Genomic DNA, 22028 nt, shown 5'->3' with positions numbered 1-22028 from the left:
AATTCTGCATCAAGCCTTGAAATCATAGCTTTCCTGCTTTTGTTAAGTCTGGATTGGTGGCATGGTGGTTAGTGCTGTTGCTTCACAGTAAGAAGATTCTGGGTTCAAATCCACATTCTGGCTAGTTTGCACTATGGTTTCTCTCTGGGTATTCTGGTTTCTTCCCACAGTTAAAAGTCATGCAGTTGTTAGAGTCAGGTTAATTGGTGATTCTAAATTACCTGTCAATGTAAGTGCAAATGGTTGTTTGTGATAGACTTATGAGTTGTCCAGGGTGTACCCTGCCTTGTAACCTATTACTTCAGGGTTATTTCCCAGCCCCCCTGCAACCAGGATAAAGATAGGAGGATGGTAGTTGGTGTACATCCATTCAATTTTTATGGTAACCAGGATCTAGACTTTGTTGAACATTACATAATATGAAGAGAACATGTAGTATTTAAGTGACCAAGTAGTATTGGGGTAAAAGTTATTGAATAGTGTTGAAATAAAATGACAAAATTGTGAAGGATTAAAATATTCCAAGAGCTCAACTTACTTCATCTAAACATGTTTCAATCGCGTTTTATGAACACAAAATGCACAGGTTTATTGAATATGAAAAAGTTGTGTTGATTGAACTCAATTGTTTAAGTTTCTGCCAAAGCAAAATATTTGTGTGCAACCGATGTCCACTATTGAATCAAGTAAATCCAACATGGCCTTTTTTTCAGTGTGTAAACCCCAGAGATGGCTGTGTAAGAAAATCCCAGTTGGTCAGCAGTTTCTGAAACACTAACACCAACAACCATCCCATGTTCAAAGACACTTAAATCATCTTTCTGCACAATTTTGATGTTCAAGTTGGATAATAAACTTTAGATGTTTGTGCAACGTGATTGGCTGATTTGATATTTCTATCGATAAGTAGTTGAACAAGTGTACCTAATTAAGTCTTGATATACACAGCACTGGCTCTAGCTATTATCAGTAAACAAATGTTGGTCCAAACACACATTTGGCTTTAGCGCTAATTAGCCTTAGTTTTGCATTTAAATGCTACAAACACTGGCATTATGCAGTCATACATCTATGTATAGTTTATAGTACATATAGTGTATTATTATTTCTTGTAGATTGAGACTTATTTCCGGCCTGCCGTACAGTGTTTTAATCAGTCTAGCTATGTCCTTTTTAATTACATAATTGCTTGTTCTTGTTGTGAAATTTGGGCCTAAAGAAATCTTTACAGCTTTTTTCTGCTCTTGGTCACTCCCCTGGGCGATTAAAATTCCTCTCAAATGACATATTTCACAAAAGAAACACACGCAACACCAGTTGTTATATTAATATATGTTTTATTCTTCTCTATTTTTTATTATCATTATGTTTTATTTTCATATTTGCAAATCTTACGGGTCCTTTGTGCATGGACCTTTCATCACGGCACACACATTGGCACAACAAGATTGGTCAGAAATAGATAAATTCTAATCACACTTTAATAGCACACAATTTCATGACTTTTGCAAGGACTCGGGAAAGACATACTATAACAATAACAAATTTGATCTTTTTTTTTTCCTATACTGAAATCATAATTTTAAAAGTAGGATGTGCCAAAAGAAAACATAATAGTAACATGGACATTCTTAAATTCTCAAATGAACAAAGCATAAATAAACAAAAAGGAAAATTAAAAACATGAGATCTAACCATAAGATGTACAGCAGTTGAATAGAGCTCTGATGAATGTGATGAGTTTTGCCATAAAAGTGCCTCTAAAGCACAACACTTCCCCTAACATGAAATAAAATAATCTCTGTCTTTAAATAAGAAACTGCTGACAATATAAAAATACATGGCATTGTACTGTAGTTCATTAAATAAACCAACAATTCATATATAAAATATTATATTGACGTGTATAAAAATATGCCTTACAACTTTTTGAAAAGGGTAACAGCCGTAAGCTTTTTGTCTGCCACTTCAGAACACACAGTCGACCACAAAAATCCAACATATGTACAAACAATCAACCAATAAGCAGTCAGAATGCTATTTTGACAAAGAAAGTGAACAGAAGCTTCCAGGATCATATTCGTATGACTTTTTTTTTTCTCTCTGACTTGACATATATATATAAGATACTGTGAGATTCAAGCAGTACTTGATGGAAATACTAAAAAAAAATAAATTAATAGAAAAGAAATATTCTGTCAATTATAAGTATGTTGATATCAGTGTATCTTTGGAGAGAGGGAGAGAGGACGGTGAGGGAGACACATTTTTTTTTTCAAACGTTTGTGTCACATCACCTGCGTAACAGTATTTCAGCCCACTGAGATCAGAACAAACACAGGCAGTGTCAGCTATCCTAAAGTGAAAAGGGAAAATAAAAATCTACCAGAAAGCCAGGACAAGAGCCAGGGAATATAGAGATCATTCGGAGAGATACCGCTTGGATCACTGAGGCAGTTCACGGAGCAATAATGTGAGCATGCAGCGCGCCACCACACGACGCAGAGGACATTGCTGCAACTGTTGAACATTCAGGCAGATGTTACTGTTGCTACTGCTGGACTGTGAGAGTGTGTTTGTCTTGCTTATAGAGAGGACATTAACTGGTGTGTATTTTCCATAGGAAGTGGTTTATCCCTGCTCCCTCCTGTCCAGGCAGTGTCTAGCACAAGCTAAAGCCACCCCCTCTCCCCGTGCTCCTGCTCCTCCACCTCCTCCTCGCCCTCCTCCTTCTCCACCTCCTCCAGGCTGAGAGCAACCAGGCGGACTTGTCCCTCACTCGCCATCGCATGGTACGGTACCATCTTCGCTGGCACGTGAAGGCACGGGCGTGCCGAGCTCGTCTACGCACCAGCAGTGGCCACGCTGCATGCCCTTGGAGGAGCGGCACTGTGTGAAATTAAAGGAAAGAGAGGGAGATTTTTATAGGGAAAGAGCGCCGAGATAGAGGGTAGGAAAGGTGGTGAGGGAGGCAGAGAGAGAAAATGATATGTCATCATAGCGCAGTAGTGATTCTCTGAGCCCACAGCTGAGAGGCTCAGAGAGAGGTGTCAGTTATTCTCAGCCCCTGTGGTCACAGACTAATCTGTGGATGCACTGAACAGAAAGCTGCAGTGGAGTGCAGCTCTGACACATGTACAGTAACACCAAGTCAGTGCAGCAATGACACATTTTCCCATCACATAAGCTCAACAAAGTTCCACTGTCATGCCTCACGATAAGTCTACTGATAATGCTCTACCTGCTTTTTCCTGTAGAAGCCACGAGTGTCACAGTTGGGTATATAGATGTCGCGGTCAGACTGGAAGATTGTCAGCTCAAGACCCCTCAGGACGCTATTGAGCAGCTTGCGACAGGGTGCCTGAAAACAGCAACGCAGAGTGTGACTTCAAACACCGCCAGAGGCGAACAGAGAGAACCTGCCTTAATATGAAGAGTGGCAGTGGCAAGCTGCTATCCCCCCTCAGGTGATTGTGTTGGCAGAAATCCTCTTTGCAGAACACATGTCGATGTGAATCACCAAGGATTAGCTACGGTGATGCAGCATTACAGCCAGAAGCAGAGAAAATGCACATTTCTATATATATAAATCAGATGTCACATATTGTATATCATTATATAACCATATTGTTATACAATGCTTTTGCTTTTCAGGTCACTGAATGGTTTGAAGTGACTCTGCGTTTTTGTGTCACTTTGAGAAACTGAACTGTGCAATAGTCACCTTAATATTACCATTTAGGTGGCTATCGCATTCTACTTATAGCATCCATACTGGCTCAGACACTGCACAGCAAACCGGCTCACTAACTGAGAAATCTGTAGCGGCAGCGGCCGGCTCGAAACTTTCCTGATTCACATCATGCTCAATTAGTTCTGCCGCATAGCAGCACACACATCATGCACCATAATGCATGGCTTCAGAGCAGTGTGTGCGTGTGTGTGTACATGCCACTGCAACACCCCAAACGGCAGAGGATCTATGGGAAGAACTGTGTAGATGCAGCTCAACATACAGCCATAACAGGGTTAGAAATGTCATATTTTTAATGATTTAGGTGAAGATGGGGTAGCTTATCTCACAATAAGAGGATGAACTTACTTTTTCAATGTCACCACTGTGTGAAGGATGTGGACCTGAGAGGAAATGACACGCCGACATGAGAACATTGAAGCATAATACCGGTAAAACAGCACCCATGGTCAGATTATACACTGTATACTTAAAATAATACACTCACACTTTGTGATATAGCTTTGCTTCTTTTAGCATAGTACATTAATGAACCTTCAGTAAGAGGACATGCATGTGTGCTGGCCATTTAATGAGAGACCTAATTTCTGTCAGTACGGCTCCTTTTCAGATAGTTAATCGCAGTATCTCAGTTTGAACAGTAGATGGAGATCACTGCAATAAAAAGCAGCTTGATCAGAATGTAGGTGACACTGTTACAGTTTTCACATTCATTCTAAATTCTCTACAGAGAAGCCGGCTTGTTGGACAGATCATTGTCATGCACCCTGTCACTGAAATGGATGGTAACTATAACACTTCATGGGTGCATATCTTCACTTATAGATCCCCCCAAATTGAAGAAAGCTCACTCAAGGTGTAGTTTTCTCCTTGTTAATGTGATTGTGGTGATTTTCCACCGTAAAGGGAACTGACATTTTCATCAACAGTGAGTCCAGAGGTGCTGCGGAGCAGATGCCAGAGGTCTGCAAATTCATTAGTGGTGCACAAAATGCAACCAGGCGTAAATGCCACATATTAATTGTCCTTTCTTTTGCTGGTAAGTGACACAGCATCACATGCAATTTATAGCAATACTGGGGGAGGCACACTGTATATACACTAATGTGTGGCTGTCGCCATATATCCCCTTCAAATCAAGCCTATATGCAGTTGCCGTGCATGCCCCTGTTTGCATCTGTAGGTGCATGCCTATGTGATTTCATGCACGTGTGTGTGTAAATACAGTATCTTACCTGTGGGGTGGGGCCTCTCGGTGGGACTAGTCTTGCTGTACTTGGCGCAAATGCCCCTTCCCTGCAACAGAGCCTGGAGGGGGCTGTGCTCCCTTGGTGGGGGAACACAACGGAGCCCCTTGGCACAGGTCAGGGTGTACACACCACAGGGCTCTCCTTGGGCCAGCACTGACGTGCTGCCAGCAGCATTATGGTCCCTGGGGGGCCGACCTGCCCCCAGTGGATCCTTGCAGGAAGGACAGACCTTGAAGGGGCCCAAGCGGTTCGCCCCGGTCCATGATCCGCAGTGAGCAATGAGCAACAATACAACGGTTGTTAAGTTAGAAAGGATAGGCATTTTCTGTCCAGGTCTCAGGTTCTCCACACTGTCACTCTCTGTCAGTTAAATGTAGCTGATGCTATTTCTGGATGTATATTTCTCTCTCACTCTTACTCTCTTTCCCTTTCTCTCCTCTTTCCTCAGTCTTCCTCCCGCTTCTATACAGTAGCTCTCCTTGGTGCTTTGCCGGTCGAGAGTCCCCTGCAGTGCCAGAGGAGACAAATGGAGATCGTGAGAGACACGGCAAAGCACCAGCTTTTAAAGATCTGAAAGGCGGTGATAGAGAGAGAGAGAGTGAGAGAGAGAGAGCACAGTTATGACACCTTCAGGGGCTGGGACTCGGAGAGAGAGAGAGAGAAAGAGAGAGAGAGAGGGAGGTGGCAGGGAGGGAGACAGAGCAAGTGGGGGGTGGATTATGTTCCTTTCAGAAATTATCAAAATCTCCCCACCCTTTCCTGGTATATACGAACACATTCATCTAGTCCTTCTTCTTCCACTTATGTTCAACATTACCCATGCATAAACAGCAGAAGTCACGTTCAGCCATTTGCACTTTTTCCAATGTCAGAGACCTTTCTGGAATAACATTTGCCATGGTAACAAACACAAATGTATAGTATGAGCTTCCATCAGCGGCGCTGCCACTGCATTGTCATTTGCCACGACAAATGCACAGCTGTGTGTTTGCTCCTACTCGAGTTCTGTTTGAGGTTATGACAGAATATTTCCTGAGCAAACATGTAATCCTACAACTGAGCTACACACCTGTAATACTCTGTTTTTCTGTCACACGTGTCAAAGTTCACAGAATGAGCTGGATTCAGAAGAAATACACTAAGAAATCCAGCGTGCTCATACACTGATGTAAGTTTACTCCACGCACCAACTGCGTGCATCAGCCTAATCACTGCCATGTCGGATATTGCATTACATCTAATCCAGTCTTTCATAAGCTGTTCAACCTCTAGATTATATTTCAGTAGCTATCAGATATTAAATGGCAGTTGGGGCTTTTGCTTGCCAGGTGTTTGACTTGGAAGAGTAATCATCTGGATAATTAGAGGGAGGAGGAGAGGGACAAATGCACAAGACCAAACTGAATTATGCTCCACTCAGTAAGGATTTTCTTCAGCTACTGATTCCTCTACGCTTCTTCTCAATGTACAACACTTGATCCTGGCATAATAAAATGGACACCTCAGCCCAGTTATGTTAAATATTCTCATGTGATTCAGATTATTCAGTGTATGTGAATGATGTTTTTACAGCGCACAAAACTGTAAAAGGCACAAGTCTTGTTTTCTTACAGGCATATGCAAAAAGTAACTTTGCAACTACTGCAGTTGAGAGAGTGAAGTGGTTAGATCAGACCTCTCATTCTTAGTCAAAGCTGCACTTTTGTGTATAGTCATTTAGTTAGAAAAAGCATTTATGTTTTGGGAGCAGTTCTCTCTGTTTTGTTTTTGCCACTCTTGTCACTTATGCCCAACTATCCCTGCAACACATCACAGGATTACAACATCACTGGTAGAGGTTGGCCTAATATTGATTGAGTCTGCCAAAACAGCTCTTATCCATCAGGGCATGGACACGGGAACTCTCTGGATGTCCATTCAGCAGATCCTTTGGGTGCTGTGAGTTACAGGGGTGGGACCTCTGTGGTTTTGGCTTGTTCTGGCACATCATTGGGATGTTTGATCAGACTGGGGGAGGCCAAAACTCAACACCTTAGGCCCTTTATTGTGTTCCTTTTAGGTTTTGTAGTCTGGCAGGAGCTTTGTCCTGCTGGGGGAGTCTGCAGCCGTCAGGGAGTGCTGTTTCTCAAACAGTGCTTATGTGTGATAATAATCAAGGTTATAACTTTACGTGGCCTTTCACTGGTCCGCATACAGATGTAAAAGCAAACAAACAGGGCATAAATATTTATATTAAGCCAACAACGCTAATGACATTTCTCACTAGCTTTGAATCAATTTTGAATACAGTGCCTGACCTTAAGACATTTAGTTTTTAAAACGTGTGTCTGACTCCCGCAGTAGCAGCTCAGACTCTGCAGAGCACACAGACAGACATACCCACCGGCCTGTACTGGCTGGAATTCAGGGCTACATGAGGCCAATTTCGGCCTTGCCATCAGCCGCCTGCTGTTCTGATTAATCTTGGCAAGGAGGGCAGAAATCACCTGCCGTCTTGTGTTCCCATCAGCTTGCAAGCCGCAGCACTTCTAGTCCTTTTCCACATATTAGGAGAATGTTCCAAGACACTTGCCAGACCGACGGGGGCTCTGTTTTCCACAGTGCCCTGGATTATTCATTTTTCCTCCTTCGGGCAGGCTAAACACAATTTCTTCCTTCTCTTGATTCCTCCAAAAAAGTTCAGATCTGTCCCAACTGGCTTAGAAAGTTTCTCTCTCTGCTGCCACTTTTTCAAAGCAAACCCTGTGGTGGGGAGTGGGTCATATCCCCTCTGGACCCCTACTGAGGTAGCCAACTGCCCAACTCATATTTATAGTAATGTTTCAGTTTGGGATAATGAAACAGAACCTGTGAACAGAAGGCGAAGTTTACAGAGTGTAAAGTGTGTAGTGAGGGATTCATGAACAGAATGAATGGTGCCAAATACATGGGTGATATATACATTGCAGAAACGGGATTGGCCAAGTGGCTTCTCACCACTTCTCAAACCTCGCTGCAATTGGCCCGTTCAGCGAAATGGGGCGTGACGTCACTGGGAAGCGCCGTTCCCAAAGTTTACACAAGTGTGCCGCTGATGGATGGATAGCTGATGGACGAAAGTGAGTTTCTGCCTCATTTACTGCCTAGATAGCAGGTTAGCGAGTGAGTTATCGGAAATGACGGCTACACTGACGCAAAACTCGTCTCTCCAGCTTTAGGGAACAGTCTCTCGTTGTTCTCTTTGCTTTGCGCTGAAGCATAAAGAGGCTATCGCATTAGCCGCTAATGACGCTAACCTGCGTTTAGCTTCCTGGCTAAATTCAACCACTCCCCCCCCCCTCTTCGTCTGGTGAGCTGATGTTTGTAATTTTGGAGGCTCGTTTAATCATCTCTAACCTGTAACCTTCAGCTAACAATACACAAGTTACCTGTTTGACCATCAGCTGAACTTAAACTAGCTTCTTCGTTAGCACGGCAGCTGGATGACAGATGTAAACATCGGCACGCCCCCTTCTTGCGACCGTGACGGCGAAAGCTTAACGTTTTTATTTCTAGTGTACCGTTTCTCTTATGCCTTGGGGTCATTGGAAGCAAGAATTTAATAGAATTTAAAACTGTAATAAATGTCAATAACTATCGTAACTATGATTTATTCTGGCTAGCTTCAGTGTGTGTGCCACCTGTTTCTTCGTGCAGATACATGTTTAATAGTTTATAAACTGGTTATAGAAGGTAGGTGACGATTAAGACTGAAATTTATTTAGGAACTCATCTGTATGATTTACTGGCGGTTTATAAATGTTATTAAGTGTATACAGTTCTGTGAAAAAGCAGAAAAGCTATTTAAACCTACCTTACTCTGTGTGAAAAAAAAATCCCCCCTTGTTAAATCATGAATGAACTGCAATTAATCACATTCATTTTCAACTGAAGTTCACTTCATTTGCCATATTACTGATTGCTGCCAGACTTTTTGTCTCAGGAATTCACTTAAATAGAATCTGTCTGATCAAGTGAAACAGGATAAAAGCAACACATCATGCCACAATCGAAAGAAAGAACAGATGAGAAACAAAGTCATGGAAAGGATTAGAGAGGCATTCTTGAGAGTTTGGGACTCCAATGAACCACGGTGAATGCCATTATCGCAAATGGAGAAAATTTGGAGCAGTAATGCTCTTTCCCAGGAGTGTACGGCCTTCCAAAATTACTCCAAGAGCGCATCTACGACTCGTGCAGGAGATCACAAAAGAACACAGAACAACATCTACAGAACTGAAGGCCTCATTTTCCTCAGTTAAGATTCAGAGTTCACGATTCAAAAATAAGAAAGAGACTGAGCAAAAATGTCATCTATGGGAGTGTACCAAGGTGAAAACTACTCTTAACCAAAAAGAACATAAAGGCTTGCCTTACATTTGCCAACAACATCTTGATGATTCCGAAGACTGTTGGGGAAAAAAGTCTGGGAACCGATGAGAGAAAAGTTTGCATCTTGTTACGTTTGGCGTAAAACTAACACAGCATTTCATAAGAAGAGTGACAGCTTTTGGTCTGAAGTTGCTTTGTTGCTTCAGCGTGACTTGCTGTAACTGATGGAAACATGAATACTGCTCTCTACCAGAAATTCCTGAAGGTGAATGTCTAGCTGTTAGTTCATACCCCAAAGGTCAGGTGCATACAAAATTATCTGAAACACACTAGCAAATCACCCTCTGAATATATCACAAAAACAGCATTAATGTTTTGGAGTGGTGTAGTCTGGACTTAAATCAGGTTGATATGCTTTGGCATAATCTTAAACAGGCCTTTCCTTTGGCTTTTCACACAGTGCAATGCAGGTTTGTATAGGTTTTTAAAAACTGGGTTACATCTGAGCCAGCATGAGTTTAGCTGTATCTCTCTCAATCTGCTGTTCTCATACCCCTACACTGGCTGACACAACCCAAGTTGCAGGCTATGCAACAGTGTCACAGAGACAATCCAGCACATAATAGCTGGGCCAGTGTACAGTGAGAAGTACAACCAAGTGGCTGGGATAGTGCACAGGAGTGTTTGTGTTGCATATCGATTGGAAGTCTCCATCTCTCAATGAGAGACATCTTTGAAGGTGATTGAGAACGACAGGGCTAAGGTCCTATGGCACTTCAAGTTTCAGACAGGCGGACAGAGAAGCAGCTGCTGGCCAACCAACCAGACAGTAACGACTGACATGTAGCAAAAGACGTATTTGTGATAGATGCTGCAATCCTAGTTCACAGTAGCATCAGAAAGGAGCACAAGATGACTGACAAGTACCAGGGTCTGAAGGAACAACTGGAGCAAATGTGAAGCTCCGAAGAAGTGCAAAACTGACTCTGATTTCCAAACTGGAAGACTGGCTCCTGAAGATTCCAGGCACAACATCTGAGGTCTTTTTCATAAAATCCTATTAACTACTAAATTATTGGACAGACCCCTCAGAATCCTCTCCCAGAGTTCTGGGAGCCTCTGGAAGAGGATTTATATAATTTGAGATGTCTGTGTGACTTCCTCGACTTCTCTTAAACTGTTTCTCAGCTATTTTCTTTCCAGTGACTCCAAGGAATAAATAAGATAAACAGTCAAACTGTTGCATTCATCAATGTGAGAAGGGGCTTAACTGAAAATGGGAGGCTAGAGTTGATTAAATAAGCCTTCAAGCTGATGTCTGTTAGCTCTGTAGTGTAGTGGTTTACATATTTGCCTAACCAGCGAAAGATCCCTGGTTCAATCCTGGGAGGAGACACAAATACCTTTCGGGTTGTGTCAGGAGGAGGATGTAGTATAAAAATCTGCTAAATCAAATATGCAGAGCTACCCTCTGTAGAAACCCCTTATGAATAAGGGAGCAACTGAAAGATGCTTTGGATCTTCAACCTTAATGTAATGGGAAAAGCTGTGCAGCGTTCCAGATTTTTGGACTTGCATTTGTTTCAAGTTAGGTTAAATATATGAACTATATGAGCACTGCTTAGGTCAAGTGCAGAAGGGTGAGACATAGATTGTCCTCACTCTTAGATTTGTTTGACCAGACACATGTAAACTTGACTCCAGGTTGTGGCTATGAAGAACGAAGAGTTTGAAATAATTTGTGGAGAACATACAGAATTACAGATTACAGCCGGGTATGAAACATGTCTCAGAATAAAGTGAATTCATCATTAACCGGAAACCGGACATGTGCCCCCCCCCTCTTAAAAAAAAGTGTACATGTTTCCGAAGTACATTGTAAAAGAGATTAGACAACAGATTGGCCAGTGTGATTTGATAGTAAAGATTACAGAGGCTGCTGTACATGATCATAAAGTGCTTATTTTGTTTTAACAGTTCCATTTTCTTTACTTAGATGGATGACATCAACGTACTGCACCACAGATGCCTCCTGAATCTGAGGCGTCGCGTCAGAGACATCGGCGATGGTCGACCAGCACAGGAGCGATATATGAGGCTGCAGAAGGATGGAGACACACTCAGGTCAGCCTGTTCTTAAAAGCCACTGTTTGGGGATTCACTTGAAGACATCATTTGGCTTTGTTGAACAGGGTGAAAAGAGGACTGTTTGTTTTGTTTTGTATTGCTTACACCTTTGGATCCTCTTGTAATTACTGATGCACATTAGGAACAGTTATCAGTGCCATGATAAGTATTTTTATTTCCAGTAACAGTCAGTTTGGCAATTTATTTTTTTGTCAGTTTATTTATGTAGAACATAATCCTGGGAAAGGTTCCATCTCCCATGTGACTCTAAGACGGATAAGTAGGGAAGAATATGGGCCAGTACAACCATCATCAAAGCAACAGTGGTGATGGTAGAAATTTCCTGACATGAAAGTTTAACAGGCTTGTTCTGGGAAAGAGGAAGTTCACACTCTAAAGATGTACAGGAGGTTTTCTGGTTGAAATCTCTAAACACAGGGTTTTTCTATACAAAATAAAGTCACCAGACACTTCAGTAGATACAGAGGCCACTATTGCCACGAGCTCACCAAAATTGGACAGTAGAAGATTGGAAAAAACGTTCCTGGTCTGATCAGTCTCTATTTCTGCTGAAGCATTTGAATAGTAGGATCAGAATTTTGGGTAAGCAACAAGGAAAGCATGGATCCATCCTGCCTTGTATCAACAGTTGAGGCTGGTGGTGGTGGTGCTGTAATGGTGTGGAGGATATTTTCCTGGCACACTTTTTTCCCCCTTAGCACTAATTGAGCATCATTTCAAAGTCACAGCCTATCTGAGTATTGTTGCTCACCATGTACATCCCTTTCTGATCACAGCGTACCCATCTATCATCTTATGGCGGCTTCCAGCATGATAATGCACCATGTCTGGAAGCTCACTCCTTGCCTTAACTACTGTATATGTGGCCCCATTGTGCTTATGTGTGCTATTTGAGCCAGGAATAGCGACATGTCTAATTTATTTGCATAGCTTAACATTTTTGTTCTCAACAAATTCTTCTTATTTCCAAAGAGAGCTGATTTGAGTCTGCACAAATGTATAGCTGTCTGCAGAGACATTTCATCATGGATATATTTATTTATTAATTTTCAAAATAGAATGGCAAAGGAAATAAAGCAGCAGTGATCTGCTCCCCTGATCAAACACGCAGCAGACAACAGTCTCAAAAGAAAGTCCACAAAGGGCAGAAACAATTGCAATCATTACACGGGTGTGGTTTATTTGAATTATATAAATCTGCTTTTGTTATAATTAGCATTTTAATGTCGATCTTATTTCTAACATCTGTTGCATGTGTCCGTGTGTGCCTATTGATCAAAATCAAGAGGACTTTGTGTGAGATGAGATGTATTCTTTCTGACTGTGCATACAGCAATTACTAGAAATCACCCATTGTTAACCTGTAATTTCTCCTCTTTAGTTACCAAGGGAACTCTGAAGAAGTGGGATGCTATGTGGCTGGCCGGCCTTTATCAAAGGGAAATTGCTACTTTGAGGTAAGGCACATTGATAATGATGCTGCATGTCAGCATTGTTTTATTGTATTCCGAGTTCCAGGATTTGTTTGTTCTCTTGCTTCCTCTTTGTAATGTTTAAGTCCAGCAGAAGTGGATGACCAATATAAAATCAGTGGACCGTTATTCATTATATGATAGTCCACATACCACCATCCTTGGTTGTGCCCGCGATTGCTTTTCCATCCAGCCATTTTATCCCCTGGAATCCAGTTGCTGACAATTTTCTCAACTTCATATTAAATTCTCGGTGCCCCCCTACAGTCCCAGTTCACCAGTGCAAAACCACTACCTCAAAAATGTCCCAGCTGCTTTGGAATGAGGGATGGGGTGTCGGTTAGGTGGTTATCTGTAAGCGCAGAGATTAGTCTACCACACCAGTGTTTTTCAGCAGACAGGAAGGCATTCAGACTAGCAGCAGGAGAGGTTATTATACATTTATATAGCAAAGCTGATGCGTCAGTCCCTTCTGATAGTTGTTATCCTTACGGACACGGGCGGAGCCAAGGGGTAGCCTGGGGTGGACACAGTCACCACAGATTATAGTCTGAACATCCTTTTCGCTACCGCACACAGCACTGTTGAAGCCAGTTAGGCAGTGTCCAATGTTTTCCCCTACCAACCCGCAAAAAGCTAATTTTCATCACTACATATATATACTGGGAATCTTAATCTTTAATAATAAAACATATTTTATTAGTAGATTAGATTTAACATTAATACTCACACGTATCTATACTCCTAAATCCAGCATCCACAAGGGTAAGTTAGACAAAAAAAATCACCCTTGAGGGACTGTTCTTCAGGGAACTACTGAGCTGGTAGTCACCTTGAGGCCGTTCCAAGAATTTGCTGGTCTGAAGTTGCTGGTCCTGTTTGAATACATGTGGTGACCAGAGACCATGAAATGTCAAAGAATCTCAATGACCTGTAGTGAGGTGAAAAAACTGGATTTACGAGCCCCGAGTGAACCTTAAAATCAGCTTTTAGGTGAGGGATTGATGCAGCGACCGATTCACGAGTAGGATACCGCTGATTGGCATGTGAGGGGGGTGGTACATATGTTACAGGGTTACTGACGCAATAGGGAGCCTGGAATGTCCACTAGCAACCAAACATCAGCCACAAAGCGATGCATTACGACCGAATCGTTTTGAACGGGGCTTGATATCTTCTGAACCAGTCTCTTTCTGCTGGGCTGCAAATATACTAAGACAGGACCCTCCAGCAATACCATACTCTTCTTCAAATGATTCACTTCTTCTAGTTTTCTTTTCAGATCTTTTCTTCTTGACATGAGAAGCACCATTTCAGATTTATGTTAAAATATTCCTCCACTGAGACTCTATGCAGGCTGGCAGCATGCTTTGACATTATTTCTTATAGCTGTGAGGTGTTCCTGATATGTGCCAGAGTTGACATTTCTCTTAAATCTGATGTCAAACTCACATATGACCTCTCTCCTCTCCCCTGCAAGGAAAATCTTCACGATAATAACGTTTATACTGAAACAAGAATCGCATTCGGAGGCTGATGGATTTCTTTGACATTTAGTGGATTTTACTTTGGTCATTACCCAGAGGTTTGCGCTACATTATTCTCCACTCTGTGACGCACATGCTGTCAGTTCCCCAGATATCTCAAAATTTGGAAGAAATTATTCTGATAAAGGTCGGGGTTCTGTGCACGTCTGCGTCACCGCTATCCTCGTGTTTCCCCTTCTTTCAGCTTTCACAAAGAATCCATTTCAGCTTCGTTGTCAGTACCGCTGCTCGCTCTCCACTCCTCATCATCATTGCTTCCTTCAGCCCAGACTGAACATCTGCAGCATTCCACTTGTTTTAATAGATTTATTTGAAAAAGTCAAAACTATCATAACTTAACGGAACATCATGTGCGCATTCCTGCTCTTTCCTAATCTTAGTCGTCACACATGTTTTTGTAACTTTTATTTATATCATACAGACACAAATGATATTTCAACAGTGCAGAAGTGGTATTGTGCCTCGGCCAAGAATGTACTTTTTAACAAACCAGGGATCTACACTATAATCTCTCAAGTGCCAGATTGGAAAGGAATCAGACCAGAAATCTTTAGTAAGGGAAACCCAAGAAGTTTGGTTTCACATGTTGATATACTTAGAGAGACAGGTGGGATGAAGGAAATTTAGAGAGGTGAGAAATAACTTGGAGAGTTCGCCAATAAAATAACAGAGCCGATACAGATTTAAACCGGATGGGGCCATTTTCCTGTACAGGATTAGGATTGCATAACCTTTGACTAGTGCTGGGCAATATGAGCAAGTCGTTGTAGTCATATGAAAAGAAAATTTTATTTATTATTTTTCTTTACAAGACTGCATCGAGTTCTGTGAAAAACTAAGTATACCTTTACTGTTTCAACACCAGTTGGAAAAAAGCAGGGTTTTTTTTGCACTTTGCAGGTTTGAACATTCAGGTGTGTGTTAAACAAAACCACAGTCTTTCCAGGATTAAAAGTCCCAGCAAATTCTCCCCAACATCAGACTGTGCAATGCTCAGAGAACGTGCAAAAACCCCAAAAGCTATAGCAGATTCTACTGACCCCAGTTAGCGTGTTATCCCTTTATACCCAAATACAAATGTATTCTAATGTTCCAGATTCCTGAACAAAAAGAGAATGTATCAGTTATCAGTTATATCAGTTTTTTAAAAACTATATATAACCATTTAAGATTTGTACATTTATATTTTCATCATTTTTTTCCTCCTCCTGTTATTTCTTCCCTCATCTTCACTTATCCTCTTCCTCTTTTATCACAAGCCTCATCTTCTGAGCTCAAGGCAGGATCTAACGTAAAAAACTGTAATAATTACATAAATATGCTTATGTAATTACTAATACCGTCAGCAGAACAGACATGCGACTCTCTCGTCTCTGGATAGCTGCTACATAGAATATATATAAGCTATATAACAGACATAGCTGTTGTTGTTATAGCTGGCTAACTTTATGCTAGCTAATGTTAGGATCGAGTGTTTAAACATCACACTATTTTGATAAACAGCTTCATTACATTCTCATTTCGAAATAGAGTTTATTTGCTATGCTTGAGCCTGACAATGTTAGATCGAAAGAATTCAAAGAAAGCTTCAGTAACACCAGTTAACAGTGGCTAACATTGGCAAAAACACAAAAATGTTTACCGAGAGAAAAGTTCAGGTAAACTGCAGGATGCATTTGCTACTGATGAATGCCAGCCAGAGCATTTGAGGTGAATTGGGTGTAAAAAAAACAAAAAACAAAAAACCCCATAAAATATCGCAATTGACCTGAATTTTTGTGAAGTGTTGATATTCAGAAATGTTGAGATATAGTGTGTACAGAAGTGTTTTATACACAAACAGCAGAAGCAGTAGAAAATCTCCACGGCCATTGTGGGGGAAACGAAAAGCAGCTGGCTACGGCTGTTATGGTGTAAACAACGTTAAGTGTTGAAGCTTGTGACTGAAAAAGACTGAACAAGTATGGTTTGTTTGGAAGGATTGCCAGGAGAAAGCCTCTTCTATCTAAAAAGATCATGGCAGCATGGCTTACGTTTGCAAAGTTGGGTCATGATTGGATGATGGGTGATGATTCCAAGCACATCAGCAAATCTGCGATAAACTGAAAAGTGAAGAGCCAAGCTTTTGCAGTGGCTCCAAGTCCAGACCTCAACACGATTGAAATGCTGTGGTGGGACCTTAAGATAGCTCTGCATAAATGGATGCCCACAAACCTCAATGAACTGAAGTAACATTTTAAAGAAGTGTAGGACAAAATTCCTTAACAAAGATGTGAGAGACTGATAAAGTCATACAGGAAACAATTACTTCAAGCTAGTTATTCTTGCTAAATCCCCGGTTCGAGACACAAACGTAGCTGGTCCCTAGTGCCAGTCCCAAGGCTGGCTAAATGGGAGGGTTGCGTCAGAAAGGGCATCCGGCGTAAAATCTGTGCCAAATCAAACATGTGGTCCATCCACGGTGCTGACCCCTTGAGAAATAAGGGAGCAGATGAAAGTACCTTTGTAGTTTTTTGAGAGTATATGGAATATAAAATCCTGATGCAACACAGCAAGTTACTTGTATATAGTGTAATCGCTGTCAGTTTATGTGTTTTGTCGTTTGGAGGACAGCGTGCACACACCATCTGCATTGGTTTCGTACTAATAGTTCTTTGCTCTGCATAGCCAAAGACCTCTGCCAACAGACACCGCAGACCACCAACAGATGTGGTCGCACTGAATTAATTTAATGTGATTGTAAATGACCTGGATACAGTTAGTTCAGGCTGCGGGTTTTATATCTGAATATTATACCCTTACCCTTGCTTCTGGCATTAGACAATGACTTTTATTGATGTTTTAGGCTTTATTGGCACTGTGGCTTAAATGAACTCTAACTGATGCCACTGTAGTGTGTTTTCAATATAATGCGTGTGTCTTTGTGTAGGTGACCATAGTGGACACGGGAGTGAGAGGGACCATTGCTGTGGGCCTTGTGCCTAAATTCTACAGGCTGGACCACCAGCCGGGCTGGCTGCCATACTCTGTAGCTTATCATGCTGACAACGGCAAGTAAGTCAAACTGGAGTTGCCTATACGCTACAGGGCAGCGGTGGTTTCTTGCATGGTTTGGCTGCCGCATTTATATATTGGTTCAGTAGTGTTAACTTGCTCTTTTCCTCATTTCTTGGTTTGTTGATATTTTGTTTTGTGTGACTATTTTAATAATAGCAAAAAGGAAATTTAATAGAAGTAGTTGAAGGTTACTTTTTCAGAGTATTTTTTCGTTTTGTTTCATGAACAAGTAAATAAGCAGCAGGTTCTTGTGATGAGGGAGCATGACCAGTTAAATATTTTGCCTTCCATTTTTGCTTGCTCCGTGCTTTGAATACTGTGTGTTGGATTTATACACGTGACTTACATTTCAAAGCAGTACATTCTGCCTCAGGAACCGATTCATTTGTCAGCATCTAATTTCACTTGATGATACCAAATTTCAGCACCAGACAGATGTGTGGCCAATTATCAGGCCAAAGTGAGCTGTAATTATGCGCTTCAAAGTAATTGTGTTTACATATTTTTAATTTCCTTTCATGTGAGATAATGGAACGTTTCGTCTTGTCTGGCTGCGTTTACTGAATATTTGAAATAATTTTGCATTCTTTTACTCGTTTTGTGGTAGAGTGCGACAGCTGTGGCAACACAAGGTTTGCGTAGTGAAAGCTGTACAAGATTACAAAGTATGCTGTTGTAGTTCAAAGAAGCTTGGATTTTTCTTACAAGGATTTTTATCTCCTCTTTCCATTTAGGTTGTATAATGGCAACCCGGTAGGGCAGCAGTTTGGCCCGAAATGTGCTCGTGGTGACCGCATTGGCTGTGGAATACACTCGGAAAATATAGAAGCAGGTATCACAACAGTCTTTTTCACCAAAAACGGGAAAGAGGTAGGTATTTTTGTTTTAAATAATAACATGCTCATTTCAAATGGGCACGCAGGGTTGTTTATTCAGGACTTTTTTTTACATGCTTTCTCTCCAGGTGGGTTCAGTAGAGGTTCCTGTGTCGGCAGAGGGGCTGTTCCCCGCTGTGGGGATGCACTCTATGGGGGAGGAGGTGAAGGTCGACCTGCAAGCTGAGTGGTTCCTGGAGGAGGATGATAGTATGATGATGGTTGACAGCCACGAGGATGACTGGGGACGACTTTATGACGTCAGGGTGAGCGGCACGGTAAGAGCAGGTTCTTTTTTTTCCTTCTTTGCTTGATTAAAAGGGATGTTCGGAAACATTGGGAGTTCAGTGCTTTTGGTTATATATTAGTGGAAGAAGGTTATCGTAAGTGTTAATTAATTTGCTTGGGCTGCCTTCTAAATATTACTGATCAGTCACTCAAGCCACATCGAGAAGGTGAAGAAACTCGTGTGCTGCTTCTCCGACTCTCAGCTCTGATGTTTAATGTTAGTGAAGATTTTGTAAAACCTCTTTTTTCGACTTAATTTCTGTGTAATTCTGTTTTTATATCACAGTTGAAGAGCAAAGGCATTAATTATGGGATGAACAGTGTCAGAAGAGGCCATTACGGGATGGCTGCCCTGCATTTTTTTATGTGTTTGTGAGACATAGTGAAGAAGAAATGTTAACCAGCAGACCTAAAATCAATTAGTTGAAAAAATTTAGTAAAATATTTGTTCATTTCAGGGGTTCATTAATTTTATAAGGGGTGATGATAATTACAAAATCCCCTTTATGATCCTAGGATAGCTTATGTTAAAACATATGTTAAATGCATTTGTCCTGTTACCTCAGAAGACTTCAGTGTGCCTGTGGTGTCACGTTTTTTCGGTTGTGTTTTGACCCTCAAATGACAGCAGGAGTAGAGCATATAGGTCAGCATGTGACTTAAAATCATGAAAATTTACCTGATTCTCTGTGCTGTGGATGTCTACAATGTGGCTTAATGCAGATTCTATTGACAGAAAATAGACCTGGCCCTTTTTATGTTGATACAAAGGGATGTTTCTTTGTATCAACATCTTTCTTGAATGTTTCTTCAAATTCATTCAGATTTTGTGTACAGGTCAGGGGTAGAGGTTTAGGGTTTGATATTGTGCTTTTAAACACAATGTTCAAGCAGAGTTAGAGTTAGGTCCATAAATATTTGGCAACATTTTTCTCATTTTGTTTTTTTACATTACCACAGTGAATTTTAAATGAAACATCTCAGATGCAGTTGAAGTACAGACCTTTAGCTTTAATTCAGTTGGTTGAACAAAAGGATTGCATAAAAATGTGAGGAATTAAAGCATTTTTAACACCATCCTTTCATTTCATGGGCTCAGAAGTATTTGGAAAAATTAAATAACTGAAAATAAAATGTTCATCTATAATACTTGGTTGAAAACCCTGTATTATAAAACCCTGCACCAGATGCGGGGTTTCCTCCTTTTTATTGCTCTGCCAGGCCTTTACTGCAGCGGCTTTCAGTTGCAGTTTGCTTGTGGGACTTTTCATTCAAGAATATGGCTCTAATAAAATTGCTTTGGCTGTATGTTTTGGGTCATTGTCCATCTGTATTATGAAACGCCTTATAAATTTGACTGCATTTAGCTGGATTTGAGCAGACAGTATGTCTCTGAACACCATTCATCTGCTTCTGTCCTGTGTCACATCATCAATAAACACTAGTGTCCCACTGCTACTGGCAGCCGTGCACCTAAGCCAGGGGTGTTGAACTCCAGGCCTCGAGGGCCGGTGTCCTGCAGATTTTAAATGTGTCCTTGATCCAACACAGCTGATTTAAATGGCTAAATGACCTCCTCAACATTTCTTGAAGTTCTCCAGAGGCCTGGTAATGAGCTAATTTTGATTCAGGTGTGTTGACCGAGGGTGATATTTAAAACCTGCAGGACACCGGCCCTCGAGGCCTGGAGTTCGACACCTGTGACCTAAGCCATCACACCACCTCTGTCATGTTTTACAGATGATGTGTTTTTTATTTTATTTTACCTGTTTACTGTTTCAGTACACAGGTAAAGAAACAAAACTTGTGTCAGTGTCCAAATATATACGGACCTAACTGTAGATAATTTAACAAACAAATGTTACAGTCATCAAATTTTGTGCACCGGTTAGATTAGGGTGGTTTGGGGGGGGGGTTAAGGGCAACTTACAACCAAATCATAGAGACACCAAGTTTGTGTTAGTAGTCCCAGGTTTGGTGCCTGTCCGACTCTAGCTATTGTTAGCTTACCTGCTAACATCAGCAAATAGGCAAACATCCAGCAATTAGCATTAAGCCGCTCCTTTTTGAGTCTTTTCACTGGAAAAATGTTATCTGAAGCCACAACACTGTTTGTGTTCTGCTGTCAGTCCTCTGCAAAAAGAAAAATAAATATATTGCTGGTTGGACGCAACTGGGAGAACTGAGGAAGGCACATTAGTATTCATTCCAACACTGGGAGTAAACAGTGTCTAATACATGGAAAAAATTGCATAGCACATAGCACATAAGTGAATTATTGTTGTAGCAGCTGGAAAAGAAGCAACAAGGCTACAAAACATTAGATTTTCTTGCATTCTGAAAGTGAATCTCTTCATTAAATGAGTACATTAAACGATTTAGGAGATGATGTTTATTTACATATTGGCACTGTTTTCAGAAGTATAATGGTGTGGTGTACTAGTGTATAAGTGGTTGAAGTATTTGCCTGTTGTTTATGTTCCTTCTTTTGGGAGATGTACAGTATGTGAAAACAAACACGTCGCATGTGGTTTTTTGAACATATGTCTTTTGAATGGGACAGATTATAGTGTGGCTTTTCTGCAGCTTGCTCTTCAGTGCGGTTGTTGACATTCCACCATGTTTGTTCTGTACTCTTACAAGATCCTTCAACTGCCTGTTCTTTACCAAATCCCTCTTTGTTGACAGCTGTGCTTAATGCTCTCTAAAGTTCAGGGAAAGCTCCAGACACAACCACTTCAGTTTGAATTATTTTGTCTCAGCCGTTGTATGATCTTGCCGTGACGGGATTTGGGTTACCTTTGGAGGGGTTTTGCAGATTGCTTCATGACATCCGCTCAGGAATTTTCCTTTGAGTCCTGCACACATCACTTTCATTAACAAGATAAACAGCCGACTTACAGTAAAGGAGTTGTGTCTGCTGTGCTTTCTCTGCCTTTCTGCTGCATCAGAGTCTGGGGTGATGCAACAGTTTGCCATTTGTACCCTCAGAGCTTAAGCACGCAAGCAGGGCAGTACACCAACTTTTTATCTGCACATGAATCTGAACAGGATCTACCAAACTTCCATTAGGTTGCTGGATGTGGCAGAACGCTTTCCACATGGTAATCATTTAACTGCCATCATAATAAGCAGACATAATAGTACTGTGTTAGCGGTCTAACAAAAAAAAAAAATCCACCACTCATACAACACTCATAAAACATTTGGTGTTCACATTTTCACTCAGGTTTACAGTCACAAAAAAAATTAAGGCTGCTTAAAGTTCAGACTGCATTCTTTTTAAT

At 41.2% G+C, this 22028-nt stretch overlaps 2 protein-coding genes across 3 annotated transcripts in view; one reads left to right on the top strand and one right to left on the bottom strand.

The window, feature by feature from the left end:
* Positions 1-1320: 1320 nt before the first annotated feature.
* igfbp6b (insulin-like growth factor binding protein 6b) lies at positions 1321-5594 on the bottom strand. The gene is made up of 4 exons (XM_031725741.2): positions 4990-5594; positions 4103-4137; positions 3242-3361; positions 1321-2889 (listed from the first exon to the last, which is right to left on the bottom strand). The coding sequence occupies exons 1-4, from the start codon at positions 5324-5326 to the stop codon at positions 2776-2778; spliced, it is 606 nt and encodes a 201-aa protein (XP_031581601.1). The 5' UTR covers positions 5327-5594; the 3' UTR covers positions 1321-2775.
* Positions 5595-8028: 2434 nt separating this feature from the next.
* spryd3 (SPRY domain containing 3) overlaps positions 8029-22028 on the top strand; it is a 71685-nt gene continuing 57685 nt past the window's right edge. For both annotated transcript variants that reach the window (XM_039604702.1, XM_031725729.2), the window contains exons 1-6: positions 8029-8102; positions 11351-11478; positions 12884-12959; positions 17451-17575; positions 18313-18448; positions 18543-18731. In XM_039604702.1, coding sequence (XP_039460636.1) covers positions 11351-11478; positions 12884-12959; positions 17451-17575; positions 18313-18448; positions 18543-18731 — 654 coding nt within the window. In that variant the 5' untranslated portion in view covers positions 8029-8102. The remainder of the gene's footprint in view (positions 8103-11350; positions 11479-12883; positions 12960-17450; positions 17576-18312; positions 18449-18542; positions 18732-22028) is intronic.

The sequence above is a fragment of the Oreochromis aureus genome, linkage group 20 (genome assembly GCF_013358895.1).
Source record: "Oreochromis aureus strain Israel breed Guangdong linkage group 20, ZZ_aureus, whole genome shotgun sequence".
Classification (NCBI taxonomy): domain Eukaryota; kingdom Metazoa; phylum Chordata; class Actinopteri; order Cichliformes; family Cichlidae; genus Oreochromis; species Oreochromis aureus.
This window is presented reverse-complemented; position numbering and strand designations above follow the sequence as displayed.

What these genes read in the sequence shown, in the direction of transcription:
- igfbp6b (XM_031725741.2), bottom strand. Translation starts at nt 5,326, where the DNA reads ATGCCTATCCTTTCTAACTTAACAACCGTTGTATTGTTGCTCATTGCT. An exon ending in CGAGAGGCCCCACCCCACAG is followed by an intron (nt 4,138 to 4,989) that starts GTAAGATACTGT and finishes ATTTCCTCTCAG; the next exon opens with GTCCACATCCTTCACACAGT. An exon ending in ACAGTGGTGACATTGAAAAA is followed by an intron (nt 3,362 to 4,102) that starts GTAAGTTCATCC and finishes TGCTGTTTTCAG; the next exon opens with GCACCCTGTCGCAAGCTGCT.